Raw genomic sequence first — 22,593 nt, 5'->3', positions numbered from 1 at the left:
GTAATAAAGCATATCAAATGTCAATATCTAAGTCAGATTTCTATTAGTAGCCAATGCAATGACTGCATTGACTCGGTCGAGGACTCCCCTCCATGTAAATTGCACCTGTGTTTCTACAGGAGAGGGGCTGTCAGTCTTCAAATAAGATCACCGTGATTGGTGCACCTCCAGCTCAACTTTATTTTTGCCATTTTCACATAATCTGGGCTAATGGAGGTTCTCCTGTTAGTCCACTGTAACTTTGGCAGAAGAATCGTAGAAACTCCAGAAAAACAGTGTAAACAGTATTTACACCTTTTTTTCTGGGATTTCCGTGGCTACTGCACAAAAGTTAGGGCAGACGAGCAGGAGAACCCCCGCATCCACCCCCAAAGTGTCTAACACTGTGCTTAGAGAGCTAACATTTTCAAAATGGATGCCAATTACCTGGTGTTACCTGATTTAGACATTATCAAATTAAGTTACATATTTAGCTCCATATTTCCTGGCTAAATATTTAATACTGGCTCAAAATTACTTCCAAGTACCATTTATTTTACCATCATGCTGATTGTATTATTCAAATCTTTAAGTTTCAATTACATTTTTTATAAGGAGTGATAAATTATGTCAGTTTTGGGGTGACATGAATTGTCTAATGAAATCATCTAGTTAGTTCACACTGAATATAAAAGAAAAGATTAACCTGCATGTATGGTTGGTGACATTTCGATAGGTGTAACCAACCAGGTACAGCTGGTTCTTGGTCATCCTGGATCAAGTAATAAATGTCGCTGCTTACAAGATACACAAAATGAAATTATAGCCTAGAACTACTGGTATGGGTGAAGTTTAGTCACAAGTGACTAGAAACAAGTGCAAAGTGTTTCAATCTGTTGACAGTCAAAGCTGAAGGAAAGAGGAGTATGGAGTGACAGGAAAAAATGAAGGGATAGGAAACCCGATGTGGAGGAACAAACCAGGGTCTGCAGGCAAGTGGCGGCCCAGCATGAAATTCCATTTGATGGCTGATGAAGTAGAGGTGATGCTACACGTGATGGTTGCAAGGAGCATGGCCCTGTTTGTCATGCCAAGGAACCATCCCCATAGATTAACATTGCAGCAGGCCTGGGAGAAGATGGAGGCAGGTTTGAGACTGCAGCTACCCTACTGTCACTGGTAGTCCAAAGTCTGTGCTTCATGTTAGCTGCAAGTATCCTTGCAGCATATAGCACAGCTCTGTATCTGGCCCTCTGCTGACTCAGAGCCAGTTTCCCATAGTTGTTGACAAGTAGGTGTGCCATGGCTTGCAGATACAGTTGGTAGCATTTTGGTGAGTGTAGCCAATCAGACTATGCTGGCTCTTGATCTTTCTGGAATGCCTTCTTTCATGCAGTACCACATAAAGCATGACGTATTATGATTGAGGGTGCTTCTGAAAAACCATCCAGCATGAAGTTTAGTGAGGCTTTCACATATTATATTTGCGTCACCAGGTCTGCTATCACAATTGGGCAGTTGGCGTCTCCATGTGCACTTCTATAGATGCAGATTTGAGGGTGTTATTGTGTGCAGAACACCTCTGCTGAAGCCTGACCTGGCAGACATCCCTCTATGGCCCCGCCTCCCCACATTTTCTTCCTCTGAATGGGGATGACCATCAGGAAACCCACTGTGAAACTAATGGAGCAATCAAAACATGGGCAGCAGCACAACTGTCACAAAGCTCCTGAAACCTGTCTGGCAGCAGAAGAAAAAAAATCAAGAAAAGAGCTGCAAAAATGCCCTAATAATTGATCACTGAATTTGGATCATCAAATCTTCTTACTGGGTCCTGTCAAATCTCCTTCTTACTGGGTCCTTTCAAATCTTTCAAAGCTCATTCCCTAGCACCTCACTATATATGGACATCAAGACCACGCCACATAATTCTTGTTGGAATGTCAGAAAATTGGCTGCCCAGTGAAATGACATGACCCTACCTTTATTTAAGGCTGTTTGTCAGGATTGGAGGGAAGTATACAGTGGAGTTCCCCAAAGTTCAGTACTAGGACCACTGCTGTTTTTGATATACATTAATGACTTGGACTTGGGGGGACAGGTCACAATTTTGCAATTTGCAGCTGACACGAAACTTCGAAGTGTAGTAAACAGTGAGGAAGATAGTAATAGACTTCAAGAAGACATAGACAGGCTGGTGGAATGGGCAGACACATGGTAGATGAAATTCAACGCAGAAAGGTGTGAGATGATACATTTTGGTAGAAAGAATGAGGAGAGACAATATAAGCTAAATGGTACAATTTTAAAGGGGGTGCAAGAACAGAGAGACTTGGGGGTGATTGTGCACAAATCTTTGAAGGTGCAGGACAGGTTAACAAAGCAGTTAATAAAGCATATGGGATCCTGGGCTTTATAAATAGAGGCATAGAATACAAAAGGCAGCAAGTTATGCTAAACCTGTATAAAACACTAGTTCATCCCCAGCTGGAGTATTGTGTCCAATTCTGGGCACCACACTTTAGGAAGGACGTGAAAGCTTTGGAGAGGGTGTAAAAGAGATTTACAAGAATGGTTCCAGGGATGAGGGATTACAGTTATGTGGATAGACTGGAGAAGTTCGGGTTGTTCTCCTTAGAGCAGAGAAGGTTAAGAGGAGGTTTGATAGAGGTGTTTAAAATCATGAAGGGTTTAGATAGAGTAAATAAAGAGAAACTGTTTCCAATGGCTGAAGGGTTGATAACGCGAGAGCACAGATTTAAGGTGATTAGCAAAAGAACCAGACGCGACATGAGGAAAAACATTTTTAGGCAACGAGTGGTTAGGATTTAGAACACGCTGCCTGATAGGGTGGTGGAAACAGATTCAATAGTAGCCTTCAAAAGGGAATTGGATAAATACATGAAGGAGAAACAATTTCAGGGATATGAGGAAAGAGTGGGGGAGTGGGACTAACTGGATTGCTCTTCGAAAGAGCAGGCGCAGACTCGAGGGGCCGAATGGCCTCCTTCTGTGCTGTACTAATCTATGGTTCTATCAAATATTACAGTGTTTTGGATGGGAGCTTCCTGCGCCCATGTCAGAAATGCACTTGATACGTAAAGTGGGTGGAGGTTTGTCGTTATAGTCTCTGCCCAACTTCCCAATCGGGTCAGCTAATTTGCACCTGTTTATTGGCGCAAACCTGATTGGAAAATATACTTTTATATAACTTGTTTATAGTTTTGGCACTAAATTAGCAATCATTGCTCAGAGAAGCCACAAAGGTAGCTAGTGTAGAAAATGTAAGTATGTCACACTGGTACAACAAAATATGTTCTTCTGAGGTTGGGGTTGAGATTCTTTGTTGGGACAGAGCGGAGGGAGCTTTTACTCTGTATCTGGCTGCGTTTTACCTGACCGGAGAGTGTTTGATGTTGACACTGGGAATCTGAAGTGGAAAGTGTTCCATTCCCCAGCATGGATACCTTGATAAGCATAAAAATTACAAAATAAATGTTTTAGAAGTACAAAGTACAGGTGCATTTATTGTACTAATCGATGATGTATGAAATTGGAAACTCTAAATAATAATTAAGACCTATTACATTGTGGAGTGGGGGAAAGTTGCGATGAATCACCAACTTTAGCTGTAATCCAGCTTTCATTTATCCTAGCAACAGTCTGCTCCAAAGAGAATCACTTGTACGGTAAAATGAGTTGAACCCCAACAAAAGCCATCTAAAGCAACTTGACAAACTGTTTTGAACAGAAGACTAAAAATCTCTGAGATGACTCAATAACATCTTTAGAGTGCACCAGGAGATTATGCATTTGAAATCAGCAAAGAATTTGCATCAGTCCACAATGTCTGCTCTCTGAATGGTACTGTGATTAATATTCTAACCGTTTCAAAAGCATGAGAAAGTTAGTGAATGCAAGATGACGTTTCCCAATGCTTGGCAGTGAAGACAGAATTGTTGTTTGAAGCGTCTGTGTTTGGCTTGTTTGTGCTTGCCAGCACAGCCAGCAAATAAAGCCTGCTATCAGATGTCATTTGCATATGAACAAAACAGAGAAAAAAAGCCCCTGTAAATTTTGGATAAGATGGAGTTTGGGAAATGTCAGCCTAAAGCAAATAATGGAAGCAACAAATTAAACGGGGAGCTAAAATGTTGTATATTAAAAACATTATATTTGACTGATTCTCAGCTTCATTCTAATTTGCATATTTTATTGCAGTGAAATAAAATGTTTGCAAAGATTAAATGATACCTTACAAGTTATTTGCAGATGTTAAAAAATCAATCGTATAACCCTTTGTTATAATAGTACATAACTGGATTACAAATCTGATTGCTGCGTGAAGCACTGAAAGGACCATTGACAGGCTTATGCTAACTAACCACTCTGAGTCTGAATGCTTGAGACTGCTCACAGTTTACTGCTACTGGCAGGGAAGCTTGCCTTGTGGCTGATGTTCATCTCCTCTTCAATCGTCTACTGCCCTGCAAGCACTTGTGTTATATTCAATGTTCAGCAATTTAAACTGTGCCAGAATTCACTAAGTTTTCCCAGCTAAAATCCATTATTAATTACTTTAAATGCAACTTTTTACATTATTCCTTTGAAAATTGACAATTCCAGAATGCTCTATGACAGTCATTCACTGTAGTGAAAATAAAAGCATAATAAGTTCTTAAACTCAACATTAAAGACCAGATAGAGATAGTCACAGCTAAAATATACCATCATATAAAATCAACTATACAAGTGCTAAGCAGATCCCACAGTCCTGCATCGGGTCACCAATAAATTTGAACTCAGATGGATTAAAAGTATTTTAAAAGGTCTTTTAAGTATTGACTGGGAAATTCCTCGGAGCTGCTCCTATTCCACTGGCGTTACTATGTCGGAAATGCAGAGGAAAACCCGCAGTATTTCCCGACCACTGAAGTTTAAAAGCAATTCTAATATACAGACTAATTTATGAATTCAGGATGAAAATCACGATTTAAAAAAAAAATGTCCTTTTCCATCTAAAAGAATTTTCTTGAATAAAATGCCTTGGTAACATTCTTTCACCTGCAGTGCTTATGAATTATGGGTAGAGTGCAGTTTATAGCAGAAAATTGCTCCTGTTATGCCGCTTGATTGAGATAAGCTCACTTTATGAGTCATGTCAACTCAGCTCCACTCAGTTGAACCTCTGTTGCTTGTAACTTACTGGGCACAATGCCATTTTGTGGCTTATATTCCAATAAGCCATCATTTTTTAAAAGTGAAATGAAAGAGTGTGGCAATGGGACTGAGTGGATTGCGCTTTCAGAGATTCAGCACAAATGCTGCTTCAGGAATGTTCAATTCTATGAGGGTGAATTTCCAAAGGGATTCTCCCACTTGCCCACCAAAACTTTGGCAGAAGAGCTGCAGCAACCCTGAAAAAACAGCAATTTGTATTTGCGTATTTATATTATACAAATAGCTACATAATTTGCTTCATTACAATCTAGTTCACAGTATGATAAAGAAAGACTTGCATTTATGTAGCTCCTTTCATGACCTCAGGACATCCCAAAGCACTTTACAGCCAATGAAGTACTTTTGAAGTGAAGTCGCTGTTGTAATGTAAGAAATGTGGCAGCCAATTTGCGTACAGCAAGGTCCCACAAACAGCAATGAGATAATGACTAGATAATCTGTTTTAATGATGTTGGTTGAGGGATAAATGTTGTCCAGGACACCGGGGAGTACTTCATGGGATCTTTTATATCCATCTGAGAGGGAAGTTTAATGTCTCATCTGTGCTGCACTGGAGTGTCAGTCTAGATGTTGTAGGGGTTCCTATTACACTGTATGGCTTAGATGAGGCAAATGTGTTCATGAGAAGACAGCAAATGATCCCCTGTGTTGTTATATCCAGACCTGCATTTGCAAACCTCAAAACTTGTACCTGGGCATATCAGGCGAGACTTATCTTTTATAAACAGAGCTGTCACTGAGCTACATCAGCCTTGGCTCAGTGGTAGCACTCTCACCTCTGAGTCTAGATAGCTCATGGGTTCAAGCCCCACTCCAATAGCAGTAGAGGATAAGGGAGGAAATTCCAGACCTTAGGGCCTAGACAGCTGAAGACACAGCCACCAACAGTGGAGCGAAGGAAATCGCCCCAGCTATTGGCAGCTGTGCACAAGAGGCCAGAATTGGAGGAATACAGAACACTCGTGGAGGGTTGTAGGGCAGGAGGAAGTTACAGAGACAGGGAAAATAATATTATGGGGGGATTTGAACACAAGGATGAGAAGTTTAAATTTGATAAATGCTAGCCAGTAAACCGGGGAGAATTTCCCCACTCTTCTTTGAAATAGTGTTTCAAAGTTTTATGGGGTGTTATTCTACTCCTAGTCATTAAACTAAATGGATCCTTTTATATTTAACAATAAAAATCCCATCATAAATCAATAAGTAATATACAGATCCCACATAGGACAACAGTCCTGCAATAAGTCACCTATAAATTTGCATAGCTAAGATTTTTAAAAAGTTTTTAGAAAGCTTTTGAAATATTGAAATTTAGAATCAACTGATAATGTATAGACTAACGCTTTTTTTTTATATTGAGAATAAATTCAAGTTTATAAATGGTAAATATCTATAAAAACCTAACCTTGCAACATGCTGGCTGTAATAAGTTTTTAATTTTAACATTATACCATTTTATACATATTAAATTATAAATAAAAGCATGCTGATTTAAAGATGTAATAGTTCAGGAAAAGTACATTATGATAAACAAGATGTCAAATCATTATTTAATATCTATGTTCTAAAAAGTAAAAATAAAAGTGAACTTACCAACACACGTGAAGTTATCATCAGCTAAGCGGTAACCATCCAAACATCTCCACTCCACAGCGAGAGAGAGATCTGTCAAAACAGCACTGAAGACTACTATCAGAAGTGGTAACAGTATCATAATCTTCAGCGTTTCTGGCTAACTGCAGTGAACAATTCACTGGTTTTTAAGCATATCTTCAGGGCAAAAGATGACTGGAAAAAATCTACATGGTCTGTAGCATTTTCTCACAATCCCTATGTCTTTCTTTTACATTGTGGTATTCTATACTTTTACAAAATGCAGTTCCCTTGGAATGCCTTGCAGGGTTTTGTAGCTTTTTGGAAGTAAAGTATGAAATGCCTGACACCCTTGCGACAAATTTGACACGTTTAAAAAATCTAGATCAGTTGGTAATTACAAAATTTCCCCCAAGTATTAAGCCTGCAGATAAAAGTAACTCAAAGTACAATAATGCAATGCTGGCTCCCAGTGCTCTTTTTAGTGCAACATTTTCTTTGCTGAATGAGGTGTTCTGTTTTCTCCAAAGTACTTGCATAAATTTATAAGGGCTCCCCTCCTCCACTAACCCTCAGCAGCACGAGAGTTTTATTCACCCCGCCCCTTACTGTTTTTTTTAAACCAGTTGACTTAGACCTCATTCAAATATACATGTGGGCAAACTAATACCAAAGAGAAGTCAGCCAAAGAACGAGGGCCGTAACTCATATTTTCTCTGTCTGTACAAGTCTGTAGCTTGCATGTTGAATGCAAATAATCATACTTTTGGTTGTCTCCCTCAGAACCTACGGTGAATACCAGATCTTCAAAAGGGCAGCAGAGTCAATCATAGTTCACCACTGTTTGCTTATGCAGTATTAAAACAATCAGATTTTATAAGTTCTTTTAAATCAAATAGCTTTACTTTACACTCTGTATGCAGATTAAATGATCCTGTTAAATTAAACAGATTTCACTGCTAAGCACGATTCCTGATAGCTTACTGTGAGTTAAGCGGCTCTTTACTGAATTTTCCTGATCAAATCAGCAACCTGGATGGGAAGCTGAAACAATTTTTGAGCTTTAGTAGACCCACCTCCTACACCACCCCACCACCCCCACCCTCACCCCCACTGCCCCTTAACCATCTTAAACTCACTAGCAGCTATTTGTTATTGAATGTAACATAAAATGAAGCATCATGCTCTTGTTGGCATTGTTGCTAATGAAACTGTTATCATATCACTCAAATAGTAACGTACAGTGGTAATTAATTAATTACAAAAGCTGGGCAGCACTACAGATACCCCACAGGAGCAGCACTTTGATTGGGGGCAGACTGAGCAGATGGCAGATTCACATTTCTCATCTCAGAGAGGCTGACCATGTTTATAAGGCATTGCGTAGTTGAGTGCCAGATTTATAGGAATACTTTCACGTCTGTGATCCTGGATATTCTGGAGGTAGGTGAAACAGACTGGGTTCGGAATCTGATAATAGCCTTATTTAAAGTATTTTTAGAGGTATGTGAATAAATCGTAGTTCCACTTTATAATGTCTTTCAAAATGTTTGGGCCCCAAATGGGTAAATGGATTACATGGTGTAGCACAGAGCTATACAGAGCAAGAAGGTCTTTGGATTGATCTCTGGTCTGTGCTGTGTGAGCTGATCTCAGCCTCGGCAGTTTGGGGGAGTGCGATCTGGCTTGGTGTCCCTAGGCAAGGGATGTAGGGAAATCAGCCAAGGTTACTTCTCCGGATTACTACTCAACAACCCCAATTTGATGTGTTGCATATACAGATGTTGAAAGATGACAGGATCAGATGTGGCTGTGATACACCCAGCATTCAAATATAATAAGAACATAAGAAATAGGAGCAGGAGTAGGCCATTCAGCCCTTCAAGCCTGCTCCGCCATTTAACAAGATCATGGCTGATCATCTATCTCAACTCCACTTTCCTGCACTATCGCCATATACCTTGATTCCATTAATATCCAAAAATCTATTGATCTCTGCCTTGAATATACTCTGGGGTAGAGAATTCCAAAGATTCACCACCCTCTGAGTGAAGAAATTGAAGAAATTTCTCCTCATCTCAGTCCTAAATGGCCGACCCCTTATTCTGAAACTGTGACCCCTGGTTCTAGACTCCCCAGGCAGGGGAAACATCCTCCCTGCATCTACCCTGTCAAGCCCAATAAGAATTTTGTATGTTTCAATGAGATCACCTCTCATTCTTCTAAACTCTAGAGAATATAGGCCTAGTCTACTCAATAGTCTACCAATACTCACTGCCCATGTGAAGAATAGCTACTTAAGCAGCTACTGCATTCTCAGATATATCCTTGGTGCTTTGAACTTTGAAGTAAAGCATGTTGCATATTCTGAGCTAAATCATGAGACTCAATTTTAGACTTAGGCTGGCAATAACAAAACAACATACAATATGATTTAGCAATTGTGATAGGATTTCAAAACATAGAATAAGATAGAGTTATATAGGATCTACAGCAAAGAAATCAGGACATTCAGCCCAACTAATTTATGCCAGTGTTTGTACTCCACACAGACCACCACCCACTTTCATTACCTCTTGCCATCCTGCCCCTCATCCGTCTATTCCCTTCTCCCACATGTATAAATAAAACGCCCCATAAATGTGTCAATGTTCTCTGCTTCAGCCACTCCACGTGACAGCAAGCTCCACATTCTCAATGTGTAAAGAAATTCCTCCTAAATTCTTTATTTGATCAGTTAGTGGCTATTTTATATTTATGCCCCTTGTTCTAGACTCACCCACAAGTGGAAACAGTTTCTCCACAGCCTTCCTATTGAACCCCTTCATAATTTTAAAGACCTCTATCAGGTCTCCTCTAAGTTTTCTCTTTTCCAGAGAAAAAAAACCACAGCTTGCCTCGTCTTTCCTAGTAGTTGTATCCTCTCAATTCTGGTAATATCCTTGTAAATATTTTCTGCAATTTCTCCAGTGCTTCAATATCCTTTTTGTGCTATGGAGACCAGAACTATGCACAATACTCCAAGTGTGGTCTAACTAAGGTTCTATGGGCTAGAAATTTGTGGCCTTAGCGCCACTCTGTAGCGCCATTAAATGGCACTAAAATGACAGCCGCCGCTTTTTCGTCAGCTGCGGCCACCATTTTCGTCCTTACCTTTGCACTGCCGGTAACTGGCAGCGCTATCCCCAACGAAATGGCAGCGTGGTGATGTAAATCGGCGTGCAACGCCGACTTAACGTCACAAACGCGAACTTCGACCCTAGAGCTGAATTTAGCGCTGGGTCCTAAGCACGTCAGGTTAACACACATCATTCATGTAAGTTTAGATTTAAGGTTTTGGACTGTTTTTTTTTGATTTTATTGAAGTGGTGGCTTGCTGCAATAGATGTGAAAAGTTTTTTAAGTGTTTAGGGAGTGCTGCTGAATGCTTGCAAGGGCTCGGATGGTAAATGAAGGCCTTTGAGATGACAGAAAATGCTGCAAATACTCAGCAGGTCAAACAACATCTGTGGAGAGAAAAACTGAGTTCACCTAAACGGCCAAGATGCTGCCGGATCAGCTGAGTATTTCCAGCATTTTATACTGTCATTTCACATTTACAACATCCACTTGCAGAGGGAAGAGGAAGACACAGAAGAGGAAGAAGCAGAAGAAGAGGAAGCCGCAGAGGAGGAAGCCGAAGAGGAGGAAGCAGAAAAGGAGGAAGCAGAAGAGGAGGAATCAGATGGAAGGAGGCATCCCAGACAGCCCCTTTGTGGCCAGGATATCTGGGAAGGAATCATCTGCCTGCGGTACCAGTGACCGCAACCCCAATTCCCCTTTCAACATTAGTCCCACACTTTCTCTTCCCTCTGTTACTAATCATCATAACGTCCTCTCGGCCAAGATACTGAAATAAAAGCCACCACAAAGCAAACTTTCCAATCCACCTATATATGTCTATCCATTCAATGTGACATCAAGAAATCAACTCATCACCCATATGCATTCTCTTAATGAGTGTCTTTGCCTATCCTACTGATGTTACACAGTGCTACCTCAGTAACTGCAGCATGGCTGGTGGAAGGCTGCTGACTTTCAGTGGGGGACACTGCAGATGGCCTTGCTAGTTGACCTTGAGGAGCTGGTGGCTAAAAGTGTCAAATCAATCTTCTTCTTCTTGTTCTGCTTCACTCTCCTCTCCCTTTTCTTGGTCACCCACTGGCTGGGCAGGCTGCATTACTTGTGTGTGTGAAATGAGGAAGGCACAAGGGTGGAGTTGTGGTGAGGGGGAGGCAGGAAAGCAAGAGATACATGCCAGAAGGAGGATAACATATGAGGATACCAGCATCTTGTATCCTTTCAGCTAAGTGCTGACAATTTTACTGGCTAAAACAAATTTCCCCCCCTATATATTTTTAACATTGCCTGCTTGTTTTTGTATTCTATTCCTCTCGAAATGAACTTTGTTTATACTCTTTATGGCCTTATCAATTTATATTGCCACTTTTAACGATTTATGTATCTGTATTCCATGATCTCTTTGCGCTTCTACCCCATTTAGTTTCTTAACTACCAAGGAATAAGTGGCTTCCTTATTCCTCCTAATATGAAGCATGTCACATTTCATTTGCCATTATCCATCCACTCTGCAAGTGTGTTGACGACTTCCTGTATTTTCGTACAGTCTTCCACCTTATTGGCTATATCCCACAATTTGTTCTCATCTGCAAATTTTGACACCATACTTCCAATTTCTGACTCTAAGGCCACGATTTCGCCAGCCGTGGTGAGTCCGGTGCAGCCGAAGCAGGTAGCGGCCTCAAACTTTGCACTTGTCTTCATCCCACCTTCTTCAAGTGATTTTGCCTTGGTTGAGCTTGTTAAGCCCGCCCTGCGAGGTTCCCAGCCAATTAGTAGGAAGCAGGTCTGATGACATCATCTGATGACGCATCATCAACCGGTTTCCTTAAAGGGGCCACGTCCACATTCATGTTGACAGTTGTGCTGCAGCATTGAAGTGCTGCAAACACTGACAAGCACTGCACAGAGCTGCCCAGGCTCTCCCATGACTCCCTCCATATGCTTATGGAGGGAGCCACAGCACACAGGGAGGTTCTCTTCCCTTCCAATGGGCGGTAGAGACCTTCCAGGACACCAACGCAGCCTGGTTATACATTGCACAGGAGGGCACAAGCACGGATGTTGTCAGGAGGACCAGGCTGCAGTGGCACAAACCTTTCAATGATCACAGTAGATCACGAAACGTTACTGCCAAGCCACACTCAACCTCATCCTGCTGTGCCGCTCATCACATCCCCATCACTCTGCCTTCCCTACCCTACTCCTGCACATCCTTACTCACACCAACTTACCTTGTACCTCCACCCATCCCTCTCTATCTACATTATCACTTCCCCATCTCATTAGCCATCCCTCACACTCACCCGCATCCCAGTCCAATCAAACCAACTAACAACACACAAGGGTAGGCACTTGGGTGTTTTAGCCAATGTTCATGTAAACTTTCTGTTAATGTGTTGTCAAGCATTGAAATCCTTAGTGTCACCACTTTGCCTTCTTGCACAGAATTGTGTGCACCTTTGGAAGTGCCTTAGTGAGTTCCAGTGAACGGTGAGACATAACGCCCCCCCCCCCCCACCACCCTGCCCAATGGTGATGAGTGTGAAAGGAATGGCTTGGACATTGTAGGGATGCTTTATGGTGCTGGTGTGGGGTGGTGCCAACCTGGTGCAACATGTGGCAGCCAGGGTGTACAATGTTAAGTGAAGTAAATCTGGACATGGTGAGGCCATCGCTGACATCCTGGGCAGCAATGTGCATGGGTGATGATGTCCTGTGTCCAGTGCAGCATCAGTTGATTGCAGAGAAGGTTGGTGTGGAAGTTGGTGCTGTTGGTGTGCCCGGTGATGCAGGGAACGTTCTGAAGGAGGCCGCAGGACCAGGTACGTCTGATCCCTGATCCCGGCGGGGAGGGGGGGGCCACTCCCAAGGGGGATCTGATCCCTGACCCCCAGATGGGCCATTCCCAATGGAGGTTCGATCCCAGGGGCAGTGTCCAATCCCAGGGAGGGGTTCCAATCCCGAGGGAGGTTTTTAATGCGGGGGGTGCGGTCGGGTCTAATGGTAGGGGAGCTTGGGGGGCCGGAAGGAAGCACCCCTGCTACTCCTGGCCCACAAGAATTGCTCTACAAGGCTGTTCTCACCTCGCCGCAGCTACGGTTATCCCGAGGCCCTGGAAACCAGGGGGCCACAGGTTAAATCGAAGGCTTCCAGCCTCATTAACATATTTAAAATGCCAACCCGCCTCCTGAGAGCGGGTTGGCTGCCCGTGCTTGTCCCACCTGAGTAAAACCCGGAAGCCGATGGGTTGGAGCCGGCTTCCTAACACACTTTGATTTTTTGCCCATTTAACCCAATACCACCTGCTCACCCATGTTAAAATTCCCCCCTTTCAATTCATTCTGCTACCTGGTCCCTGACTCCACACACCCTGACCTTTGTCATGAATCTGTAATGTGGCACCTTATCGTGGGCCACTTCCACTGCATTGATCTTGTCTACTCTTCTTGTTATTTCTTCAAGGAATTCAATAAATTTGGTTAAATATGACCTTCCTTTTAGAAATTCAAGCTGACTACTTTTTTATTATATTCTCCGCCTCTAGATATTTTGTTAATTGATCTTTGAGCAAAGATTCTAGTATGTATCCTCCCACTAATGTTAAATTAACTGGCTTATAGTTCCCTGGAATAGTTCTATCTCTAATTTTGAAGATAGGAATTACATTTGCTGTTCACCATTCCTTTGGCACTATTCCTTTCTCTGTTGATTTTTATACACGGATAATAGTACCTCGGCTGCTCCTTCATCGGAAGCAAGATGGCTCCTGTGCTGGCAGCTCCCCAGGGTGCTCCTTTGCCATCCTTGGCCATCCGTTGCCATCCTTTGCTCTTTTTCCCCCCAGTCGCCTCTCTTCTGCTGTCTAAGTTCCCCTGGCTCTAATAGTGGGTGCATTTTATCCCTAACTGCAAGTTCAAGCTGCAAGGTTAAAGTTACCTGAGCCCACTGCCCATCCCCCAACCATGCCTGTTCTTTGTTCTCAGTGAGCACTGGCTCTTCACTTAAACTTAGCTCCCAAATTCCCAGGTCTCTCTGCAGTCAAGACTACGCTTCTCCACTAGACTAGTGATCCAGTGACTAGTGGATCGCGAGTGGAGTTCAGGGCCAGGGATCATGAGAATATCAGTGCTAATTTGATCCTGTGAGAGACAACATCATTCATGTCCGAGGCTGGGACCCAGGACCCAGGACGAGCCCAGCAGCGAGGTCAAGGCCCAGGAGTGGTGCAGCATGGACCAGCAGCGGGGTCGGGGCCCAGGGAAGGTGTGGCACGAGCCAACAGCGAGGTCGGGAGGACCACAGGCATCCTACGAAATTCAGGCAGAGAGGACCTGTGGGAAGGAGGGAGGACAGTAGCATTATGTTTGTGTGTTTGTGCTAGGCCGTTGTAGCAGAGCCTGGTTTCCAATCATCTTGGATCCCCTTGCCATTGGACCAAGACCTTGCTCTGTCAAGCCCATGTGATAGCTGGTGTGCAACGGCCACCCCACGTTAAAAGAATTCACGCACAGGCATCTTCCACCCTTTAAAATGAAGTTTGGGACCTGGAACGTCAGGAACCGCATGGACAACCCCAACAGTGACAGACCGGAATGCCGTACTGCTATCGTTGCCCGGGAGCTCAGATGTTTCGATATTGACATCGCCGCCCTAAGTGAGACCCGGCGGGCAGGGGAAGGCCAGCTCAAGGAGCAAGGCGGGGGTTACACCTTCTCCTGGAAAGGCAAACCTGAAGAAGAACGGCGCCTCCATGGGGTAGGCTTCGCCATAAAAAATGAACTAGTTGGGCGTCTCAGAGACTGTCCTAGCAGTATAAACGAGCGCCTCATGACTCTTCGGCTCACCCTAGCCCAGAACCAGTGCGCTACAGTCATCAGTGCGTACGCCCCAACATTGGAAGCCACAGACGAGACCAAAGAGGAATTCTACTCTGCAGCACCCTCGCTCCAAGCACTGGCACCAACTGGACTATGTCATCATCCGAGCGAGGGACCGCAAGGACGTCCGCATCACCATCGCCATGACAGGAGCTGACGACTGCTGGACAGACCACCGCCTAATCCATTCTGTCATCTCCATCAATGTAGCCCCAAAATAGCAGCGGCAACAGAAACAATGCCGCAGGAAAATTAACGCTGGAGCACTCAAAGACCCCACTAAGAAAGCACTATTCAGCCTGCACTTCACAAAAAACCTGACGACTCCCAGTGATGCAGAGACACAGAGTGCCCACCGTGCCTGGTCTGTACTCAAGACCTCCATAATCAGCACCTGTGAAGAAACGCTCGGTCACTCGACCAGGAAACACCAAGACTGGTTCGACGAGAATGACCAGGAGATCCAGGAGCTAATAAGCCGTAAGCGCAAGGCATTCCTGATCTGGAAACAGCAACAGAACTCGAGAGTAAGAAAGCAGCTCTACAGAAGCCTGAAGGCCGAGGTCCAACAAAAAACTTGCGACCTAAAGAACAGGTGGTGGGTGGAGAAAGCACAGGAGATCCAGTAGCTAGCTGACAACCATGATGTGCGTGGATTCTTTAGTGCAGTCAAGACCATCTATGGCCCAAGCACCCAAGGCCGTACCCCACTGCGGGCCAAGAACGGAGAGGTACTCATCAAGGACAGAGAGGCAGTCATTGCCCGCTGGAAGGAGCACTTCGAAGATCTCCTTAACCGTGACTCTGTCTTCGACGCGAGTGTCCTCAACTCCATCCCGCAGCATGCTACCCGCCACCATCTCAGCATAACCCCAGCCCGGCACGAGGTTGAAAAGGCCATCCGACAACTGAAGAACAACAAGGCCTCAGGAGCAGATGGAATCCCCGCTGAGGCACTAAAGCATGGCAGAGAAGCACTACTGGCGCAAGTTCATGAGCTCATTTCTCTTATCTGGAAGGAGGAGAGCATGCCAGGGATCTCAGAGATGCGATAATTGTGACCATCTTCAAGAAAGGGGACGTCCGATTGCGGTAATTACAGAGGAGTTTCCCTGCTGTCTGCCGCAGGGAAAGTCAGCGCAAGAATCCTCCTCAATCGCCTTCTCCCAGTAGCCGAAGAGCTCCGCCCAGAGTCGCAATGTGGATTCCGCCTACTAAGGGGCACAATGGACATGATCTTCACCACACGTCAATTACAAGAGAAATGCAGGGAATAGCACCAACCACTGTACATGGCCTTCTTTGATCTCACAAAGGACTTCGACACTCTCAACTGTGAGGGATTATGGAGTGTCCTGCTCAAATTCGGCTTCCCTCAAAAGTTTGTCACCATCCTCCGCCTGCTTCATGATGACATGCAAGCCATGATCCTGACCAACGGTTTCACCACAGACCCAATTCACGTACGAACCGGGGTCAAGCAAGGCTGTGTCATCGCACCAACGCTCTTCTCGATCTTCCTTGCTGCAATGCTCCATCTCACCCTCAGTAAGCTCCCCGCTGGAGTGGAGCTAATTTACAGAACAAACGGGAAACTGTTCAACCTTCGTCGCCTCTAGTCCAGAACCAAGGTCATTCCATCCTCCGTTGTTGAATTACAGTATGCAGACAACGCTTGCATCTGCGCTCACTCGGAGGTCGAACTGCAAACCATCGTCAACACCTTCACCGAAGCGTACAAGAGTATGGGCCTTACACTAAACATCCGTAAGACAGAGGTCCTCTACCAACCTGCCCCCGCCACACAGTGCTGCCCCCCGATTAGCAAAATCCATGACGAGGTCTTGGACAACGTGGACCACTTTCCATACCTCGGGAACCTACTGTTAACAAGGGCAGACGTCGACGACGAAGTCCAGCACCGCCTTCAGTGCGCCAGTGCAGCCTTTGGTCACCTAAGAAAGAGAGTGTTTGAAGACCAGGACCTGAAACCCGGCACTAAGCTCATGGCCTACAGAGCAGCAGTGATACCCGCCCTGCTGTATGCCTCAGAGACATGGACCATGTACAGCAGGCACCTCAAAGCACTGGAGAGGTACCACCAATGCTGCCTCCGCAAGTTCCTGCAAATCCATTGGCAGGATAGGCACACCAACATCAGTGTTCTCGCTCAGGTCAACATCCCCAGCATCGAAGCTTTGACCATGCTCGATCAGCTCCGATGGGCGGGTCACATTATCCACATGCCTGATACGAGACTCCCAAAACAAGCGCTCTACTCGGAGCTCCGGCACAGCAAGAGAGCCCTAGGTGGGCAGAGGAAACGCTTCAAGGACACCCTCAAAGCCTTCTTGAAAAAGTGTAACATCCCCACCGACACCTGGGAATCCCTGGCCCAAGACCGCACAAAGTGGAAGAGAAGCATCCGGGAAGGCGCCGAACACCTCGAGTCTCTTCGCCGGGAGCAAGCAGAAGCTAAGCGCAGGCAGCGCAAGGAGCGCACGTCAACCCAAGCACCCCATCCACCCGCCCCTTCAACCACCGTCTGCCCCACCTGTGACAGAGACTGTAGGTCCCGCACTGGAATCATCAGTCACCTGAGAACTCATTTTTAATGTGGAAGCAAGTCATCCTCGGTTCCGAGGGACTGCCTAAGAAGGAAGAAGAAGAACTCCTTCATATTTTCTTTGAGTATCTGTGGGTGTACTTCATCTGGACCCGGGGTCTTGTCCTCCTTACATTTGATTGCTTTGTCTAGATTTCTGATTAACACAGCTACCCACTACCCCTTCTTCATTCCCTATCATTTTTAAAATACATTCTCACCAGCAACATTTCAAACCTATTGGCCCAGAAATTTGGGTCTCCACGGGTGAGTACGCACGGGGTACTCACCCGTAAGCCCAATGGAAGTGCTGGTTTCCTGCATGCACTGCGCATGCGCGGGAAACCGGCACTTCCGTTCCCCTGAAAGAAGGGGTTCAGAGGTCGAACGCATGTGCAGGAGAGGCTGCGTGTGCGCATCGAACTTACGTTTTTTTTGCAGGTTTTCCCAGGAGGGTAAGTCTCCAGAAGTTAGACATGTAAAAAGCAGTCGCAAGGTCTGCTTTTTACAAGGTAAGTGGTGAATTAATTTAAATTAAAACATTTTTTCCACAGGTTTATTATTTTTAAATACTTTAAAGAAAGGTACGTTTATTTTTAGCCCCGTTAGAAAATAAAATTATTTTTTTCAAAAATTTAAATTATGTTTAAAATAGTTTCTATCGTAACTATTGTAATATCCCTCTAGACTTCTTCTACTATTGTCATTTCCTCTTTTGTAACCTCTTTAGTAAAAACAGAGGCTATAGGGGGGAATTTTAACCCCAAAAAATGGGTGGGTTGGGGCGGGGGGTAGTTAAATTGTTAAAAATCGGAATCCCGACCTGAACTCGCCTCCAACCTGCCTACTTCCAGTTTTATCGGAGGCGGGATGGGGACGGGCAGCCAACCCCCTGCTAGGAGGTGGGTCGACTAGTATACCCCTAATAATGTGACTGATCCCTTCCTATCCTTATCTCAATACATATGGATTCTGTTTCTATCTTTTTGTTAGTTATGTCATAAGAACAAAAGAACATAAGAAATAGGAGCAGGAGTAGGCCATTTGCCCCCTCGAGCCTGCTCCGCCATTCAATAAGATCCTGGCTGACCTGAGCTTGGCCTCAACTCCACTTTCCTGCCCGTTCCCCATAACCCTTGACTCCCATAAGAAGTCATTTCTTTCTAGTGTTATTATGTTATTTCTGATTAACACAGCTACCCACTACCCCTTCTGCATTCCCTATCATTTTTAAATACATTCTAACCAGCAACATTTCAAACCTATTGGCCCAGAAATTTGGGTCTCCACGGGTGAGTATGCATGGGGTACTCACCCGTAAGCCCAATGGAAGTGCCGGTTTCGTGCATGCACTGCGCATGCGCGGGAAACCGGCACTTCCGTTCCCCTGAAAGAAGGGGTTCAGAGGTCGAACGCATGTGCAGGAGAGGTTGCGTGTGCGCATCGAACTTACGTTTTTTTTGCAGGATTTCCCAGGAGGGTAAGTCTCCAGAAGTTAGACATGTAAAAAGCATTCGCAAGGCCTGCTTTTTACAAGGTAAGTGGTGAATTAATTAAAATTAAAACATTTTTTCCACAGGTTTATTATTTTTAAGTACTTTAAAGAAAGGTAAGTTTATTTTTAGCCCCGTTAGAAAATAAAATTATTTTTTTCAAAAATTTAAATTATGTTTAAAATAGTTATTTCATGTAATTTATAGTTTATTTTAAAAATGTGATTAAAAAAAAAATGTATTTGAAGATTTAGTGATGTTTTGGTGCATATAGTATTTATAAGTTTGACAGGTCTTCCTGTCAAACTTATGAATGAAGCATTCCCTGCTACCATTGGCTCTCCATGGCCCACGTGATCCCAGGAGGCACATCAAACTAACTGCGCCCCTGGGATATGCAAGCACTGCGTGCCGGCAGTTGGAAGAGGCCCAGGATCGCAAATCCACGGGGGCCCACAGCTCAGCGGCCGGCGCGCAAAGTAAGTGCAGGTCGGGGGCTTGCATCCGCTGGAAGCCCTCGACCCGAATTTCTGGGCCATTATTATTTCATACTTTGAATGTTCAGGATGCATATTTGCTTTTCATGGAATTTTATGCTTTATATAATCACTGGGAATTATTACTACTATCCCCTTTTGAATAAGGTAAGTAATTGGTTGGTGAGTATTTCTCTCTTTTTCCAAATGTTAACTCTGTGGTTTATAGTTTTTAAGGTCTCTGTGGTGTAGCGGGGACTGTTGTTAATCCAAGGCCCTTAAGTATATCATTTAACTGTAGTGTAATTGGTGGAATTGATTTGATTTAATTTAATTTGAATTAATTAAAGGGTAAATCATGGCAGGAGAGCTCGGCCTCGTGGCATGCTCCTCCTGCGCTATGTGGGAACTCAGGGACACTTCCTGTGTCCCTGACAACCATATGTACAGGAAGTGTATCCAGCTGCAGCCACTGGCAGACCGCATTGCGGCGCTGGAGCTGCGATTGGATGCATACTGGACCATTTGCAATGCTGGGGAATTCGTGGATAACACGTTTAAGCAGTTGGTCACACCGCAGGCAAAGGTTGGACAGGCAGAAAGGGAAGGGGTGGCCAACAGGCAGAGTACTAGGCGCAGGCAGGTAGTACAGGGGTCCCCTGTGGCAATCCCCCTCTCAAACAGATACACCACTTTGAGTACTGTTAGGGGGGATGGCTTATCAGCGGAAGGCAGCAGCAGCCAACTTCCTGGCACCAGGGGTGGCTCTGCTGCACATGACGGGAGGAAAACGAGCGGGAGAGCTATAGTAATAGGGGATTCTATTGTAAGGGGAATAGATAGGCGTTTCTGCGGCCGCAAACGAGACTCCAGGATGGTGTGTTGCCTCCCTGGTACAAGGGTCAATGATGTCTCAGAGCGCCTGCAGAACATTTTGGAAGGGGAGGGTGAACAGCCAGTTGTCGTGGTGCATATAGGCACTAACGATATAGGTAAAAAACGGGATGAGGTCCTAAAAGCTGCATATAGGGAGTTAGGAGGTAAATTAAAAAATAGGACCTCAAAGGTAGTAATCTCAGGATTGCTACCAGTGCCACGTGCTAGTCAGAGTAAAAATAGGATATTTCAGATGAATACGTGGCTAGAGGAATGGTGCAAGGGGGAGGGATTCAAATTCCTGGGACATTGGAACCGGTTCTGGGGGAGGTGGGATCAGTTCAAACCGGACGGTTTGCACCTAGGCAGGGCCGGGACCGATGTCCTAGGGGGAGTGTTTGCTAGTGCTCTGGGGGAGGGTTTAAACTAAAATGGCAGGGGATTGGGAACCTGAACAGGGGGACAGAGGAAAGGGAAAAAAGGATAAAAGCATAAGATAGGAAGGAGAAAAACAAAAGTGGCAGTCAGAGAAATCAACGGTTTAAATCAAACATGACTACAGTAAATAATAATTCTAATAGGTCTAAGAGCGTTAAAAAAACAAGCCTGAAGACTTTGTGCCTTAATGCGAGGAGCATTTGGAATAAGGTGGATGAATTAGCTGCGCAAATAGAGGTAAACGAATATGATTTGATTGGAATTACAGAAACATGGCTCCAGGGTGGCCAAGGTTGGGAACTCAACATCCAGGGGTATTCGATATTCAGGAAAGATAGGCAAAAAGGAAAGAGAGGTGGGGTAGCATTGCTGGTTAAAGAAAGGATTAACACAATTGTAAGGAAGGATATTAGCTCTGATGATGTGGAATCTGTATGGGTAGAACTGAGAAATACCAAGGGGCAGAAAACGTTAGTGGGAGTGGTATATAGACCTCCAAACAGTAATGCGGAGGTTGGGGATGGCATTAAAAGGGAAATTAGAGAAGCATGCAATAAGGACACAGCAGTCATCATGGGTGACTTTAATCTACATATAGATTGGGCTAACCAAATTAGTAACAATACTGTGGAGAAGGAATTCCTTGAGTGTTTACGGGATGGTTTCCTGGACCAATATGTAGGGGGTGGTGGGGTTGGCGCGTGCGCCCAGTCAGTTATGCCCCTGACTGTTTGTGAGTGGTTCGAATCGCTCCCACGCCCCTGGGTTCTAGACACCGGACTTAGGTACAGGCGGCGATACAGAAAAGACTCGAGTAGACAGGTGGTTTGGATGTAAGAAAACCAAGATTTTATTACGAGAAGTTACTAGTATAAAATTACAGGCAAATACAAATCACTATATACTTATACAGGGAATGGGGAACACACAGCAGATCGAGGGAAAACAAACTATCTTAACAATCCCCTTATCCTTATCCTACCCCCTATACCTAACTAGATTAAGCTATGAGGGGCCAGAATTCATGCTCACCAATCCAAAATAAAGCCAACTGTTAACGAGTGCGAGTTTTGAGGTCTGGTCTTTGGTCCTTCTAGGTACCCCGTCGCCATGTGGTCTTCAGGGGCGCGGTGCTGGATCTGCTGCTGCGACACACCTTCTCCCCTCCGCTGCCGTCGTTGTCTCGTCGCGATGGGTTCTCCTCTTCTTCTCCCTCGGGCGGTCGTCGGCGGCAATGTTGTGCCTACAGGGCAGTTGGCAGTTTTAACCACCTAGATTTTCCTACCCAAGCTTAAGAACGCCAGTCTATTTGTCGTGGCATGGCCACCTGCGTTTTCGCAGTGTTCAACAAGATGTTCGTCTTCCCAAGCGCCAGCTTATAACTAGGCGCTTGGTCTTTATCGATACATTTTTCGCTGCCCTGCTCTGCCCTTATCGAGTTGTTATCGTCTTCTTGGTTTCTACTCGTCTCATCTCGCCGGACTACTATACGAGTCCTGGGCTACCTGCTCAACTTCGTCTCGCCCCTTTCTGCGGCCTGGGCGTCCTGGATGGCTATTAATTTGGGTCTCGTCCCCTTCCCCGCGATTGGTATTGTGTAACTGGTTACTGAAAATCTGCTATGGGGAGCGAGGAGAGAACCAACCACAAGGCCAGGGCACGAGTACGAGCGGCAGCCCAAGAGGCCGGAGGCACGAGAGCAGGGACCAGGGCAAGAGCAAGCAAGCAAGAGAGCAAAGAGAGATTGCTACCCAGGGCCTGCAGTTATACTCCTTACGGAAACCCTTATCTGCACGCCAAATCAGGTTAGTTCATTGTTCTAATTTTGGCGGGCTAGTTTAAGTAATTGTAGCAATCTAAACTAACTGTTTTTAGATGGCCGTTTATCGCAC

At 44.8% G+C, this 22,593-nt stretch overlaps 1 protein-coding gene across 1 annotated transcript in view; it reads right to left on the bottom strand.

The window, feature by feature from the left end:
• The window catches only part of egf (epidermal growth factor), a 210,417-nt gene extending 203,084 nt beyond the window's left edge, over positions 1 to 7,333 (bottom strand). Inside the window, exon 1 of the mRNA XM_085962213.1 lies at positions 6,814 to 7,333. Coding sequence (XP_085818339.1) covers positions 6,814 to 6,934 — 121 coding nt within the window. The 5' untranslated portion in view covers positions 6,935 to 7,333. The remainder of the gene's footprint in view (positions 1 to 6,813) is intronic.
• Positions 7,334 to 22,593: the final 15,260 nt, after the last annotated feature.

This window comes from Somniosus microcephalus, chromosome 2, assembly GCF_052327205.1.
Source record: "Somniosus microcephalus isolate GS21.2 chromosome 2, FLI_Smic_1.0, whole genome shotgun sequence".
In the NCBI taxonomy this organism is placed as follows: Eukaryota; Metazoa; Chordata; class Chondrichthyes; order Squaliformes; family Somniosidae; genus Somniosus; species Somniosus microcephalus.
Note: the sequence above shows the minus strand (reverse complement) of the source record. Positions and strands in the feature narration are given on the sequence as shown.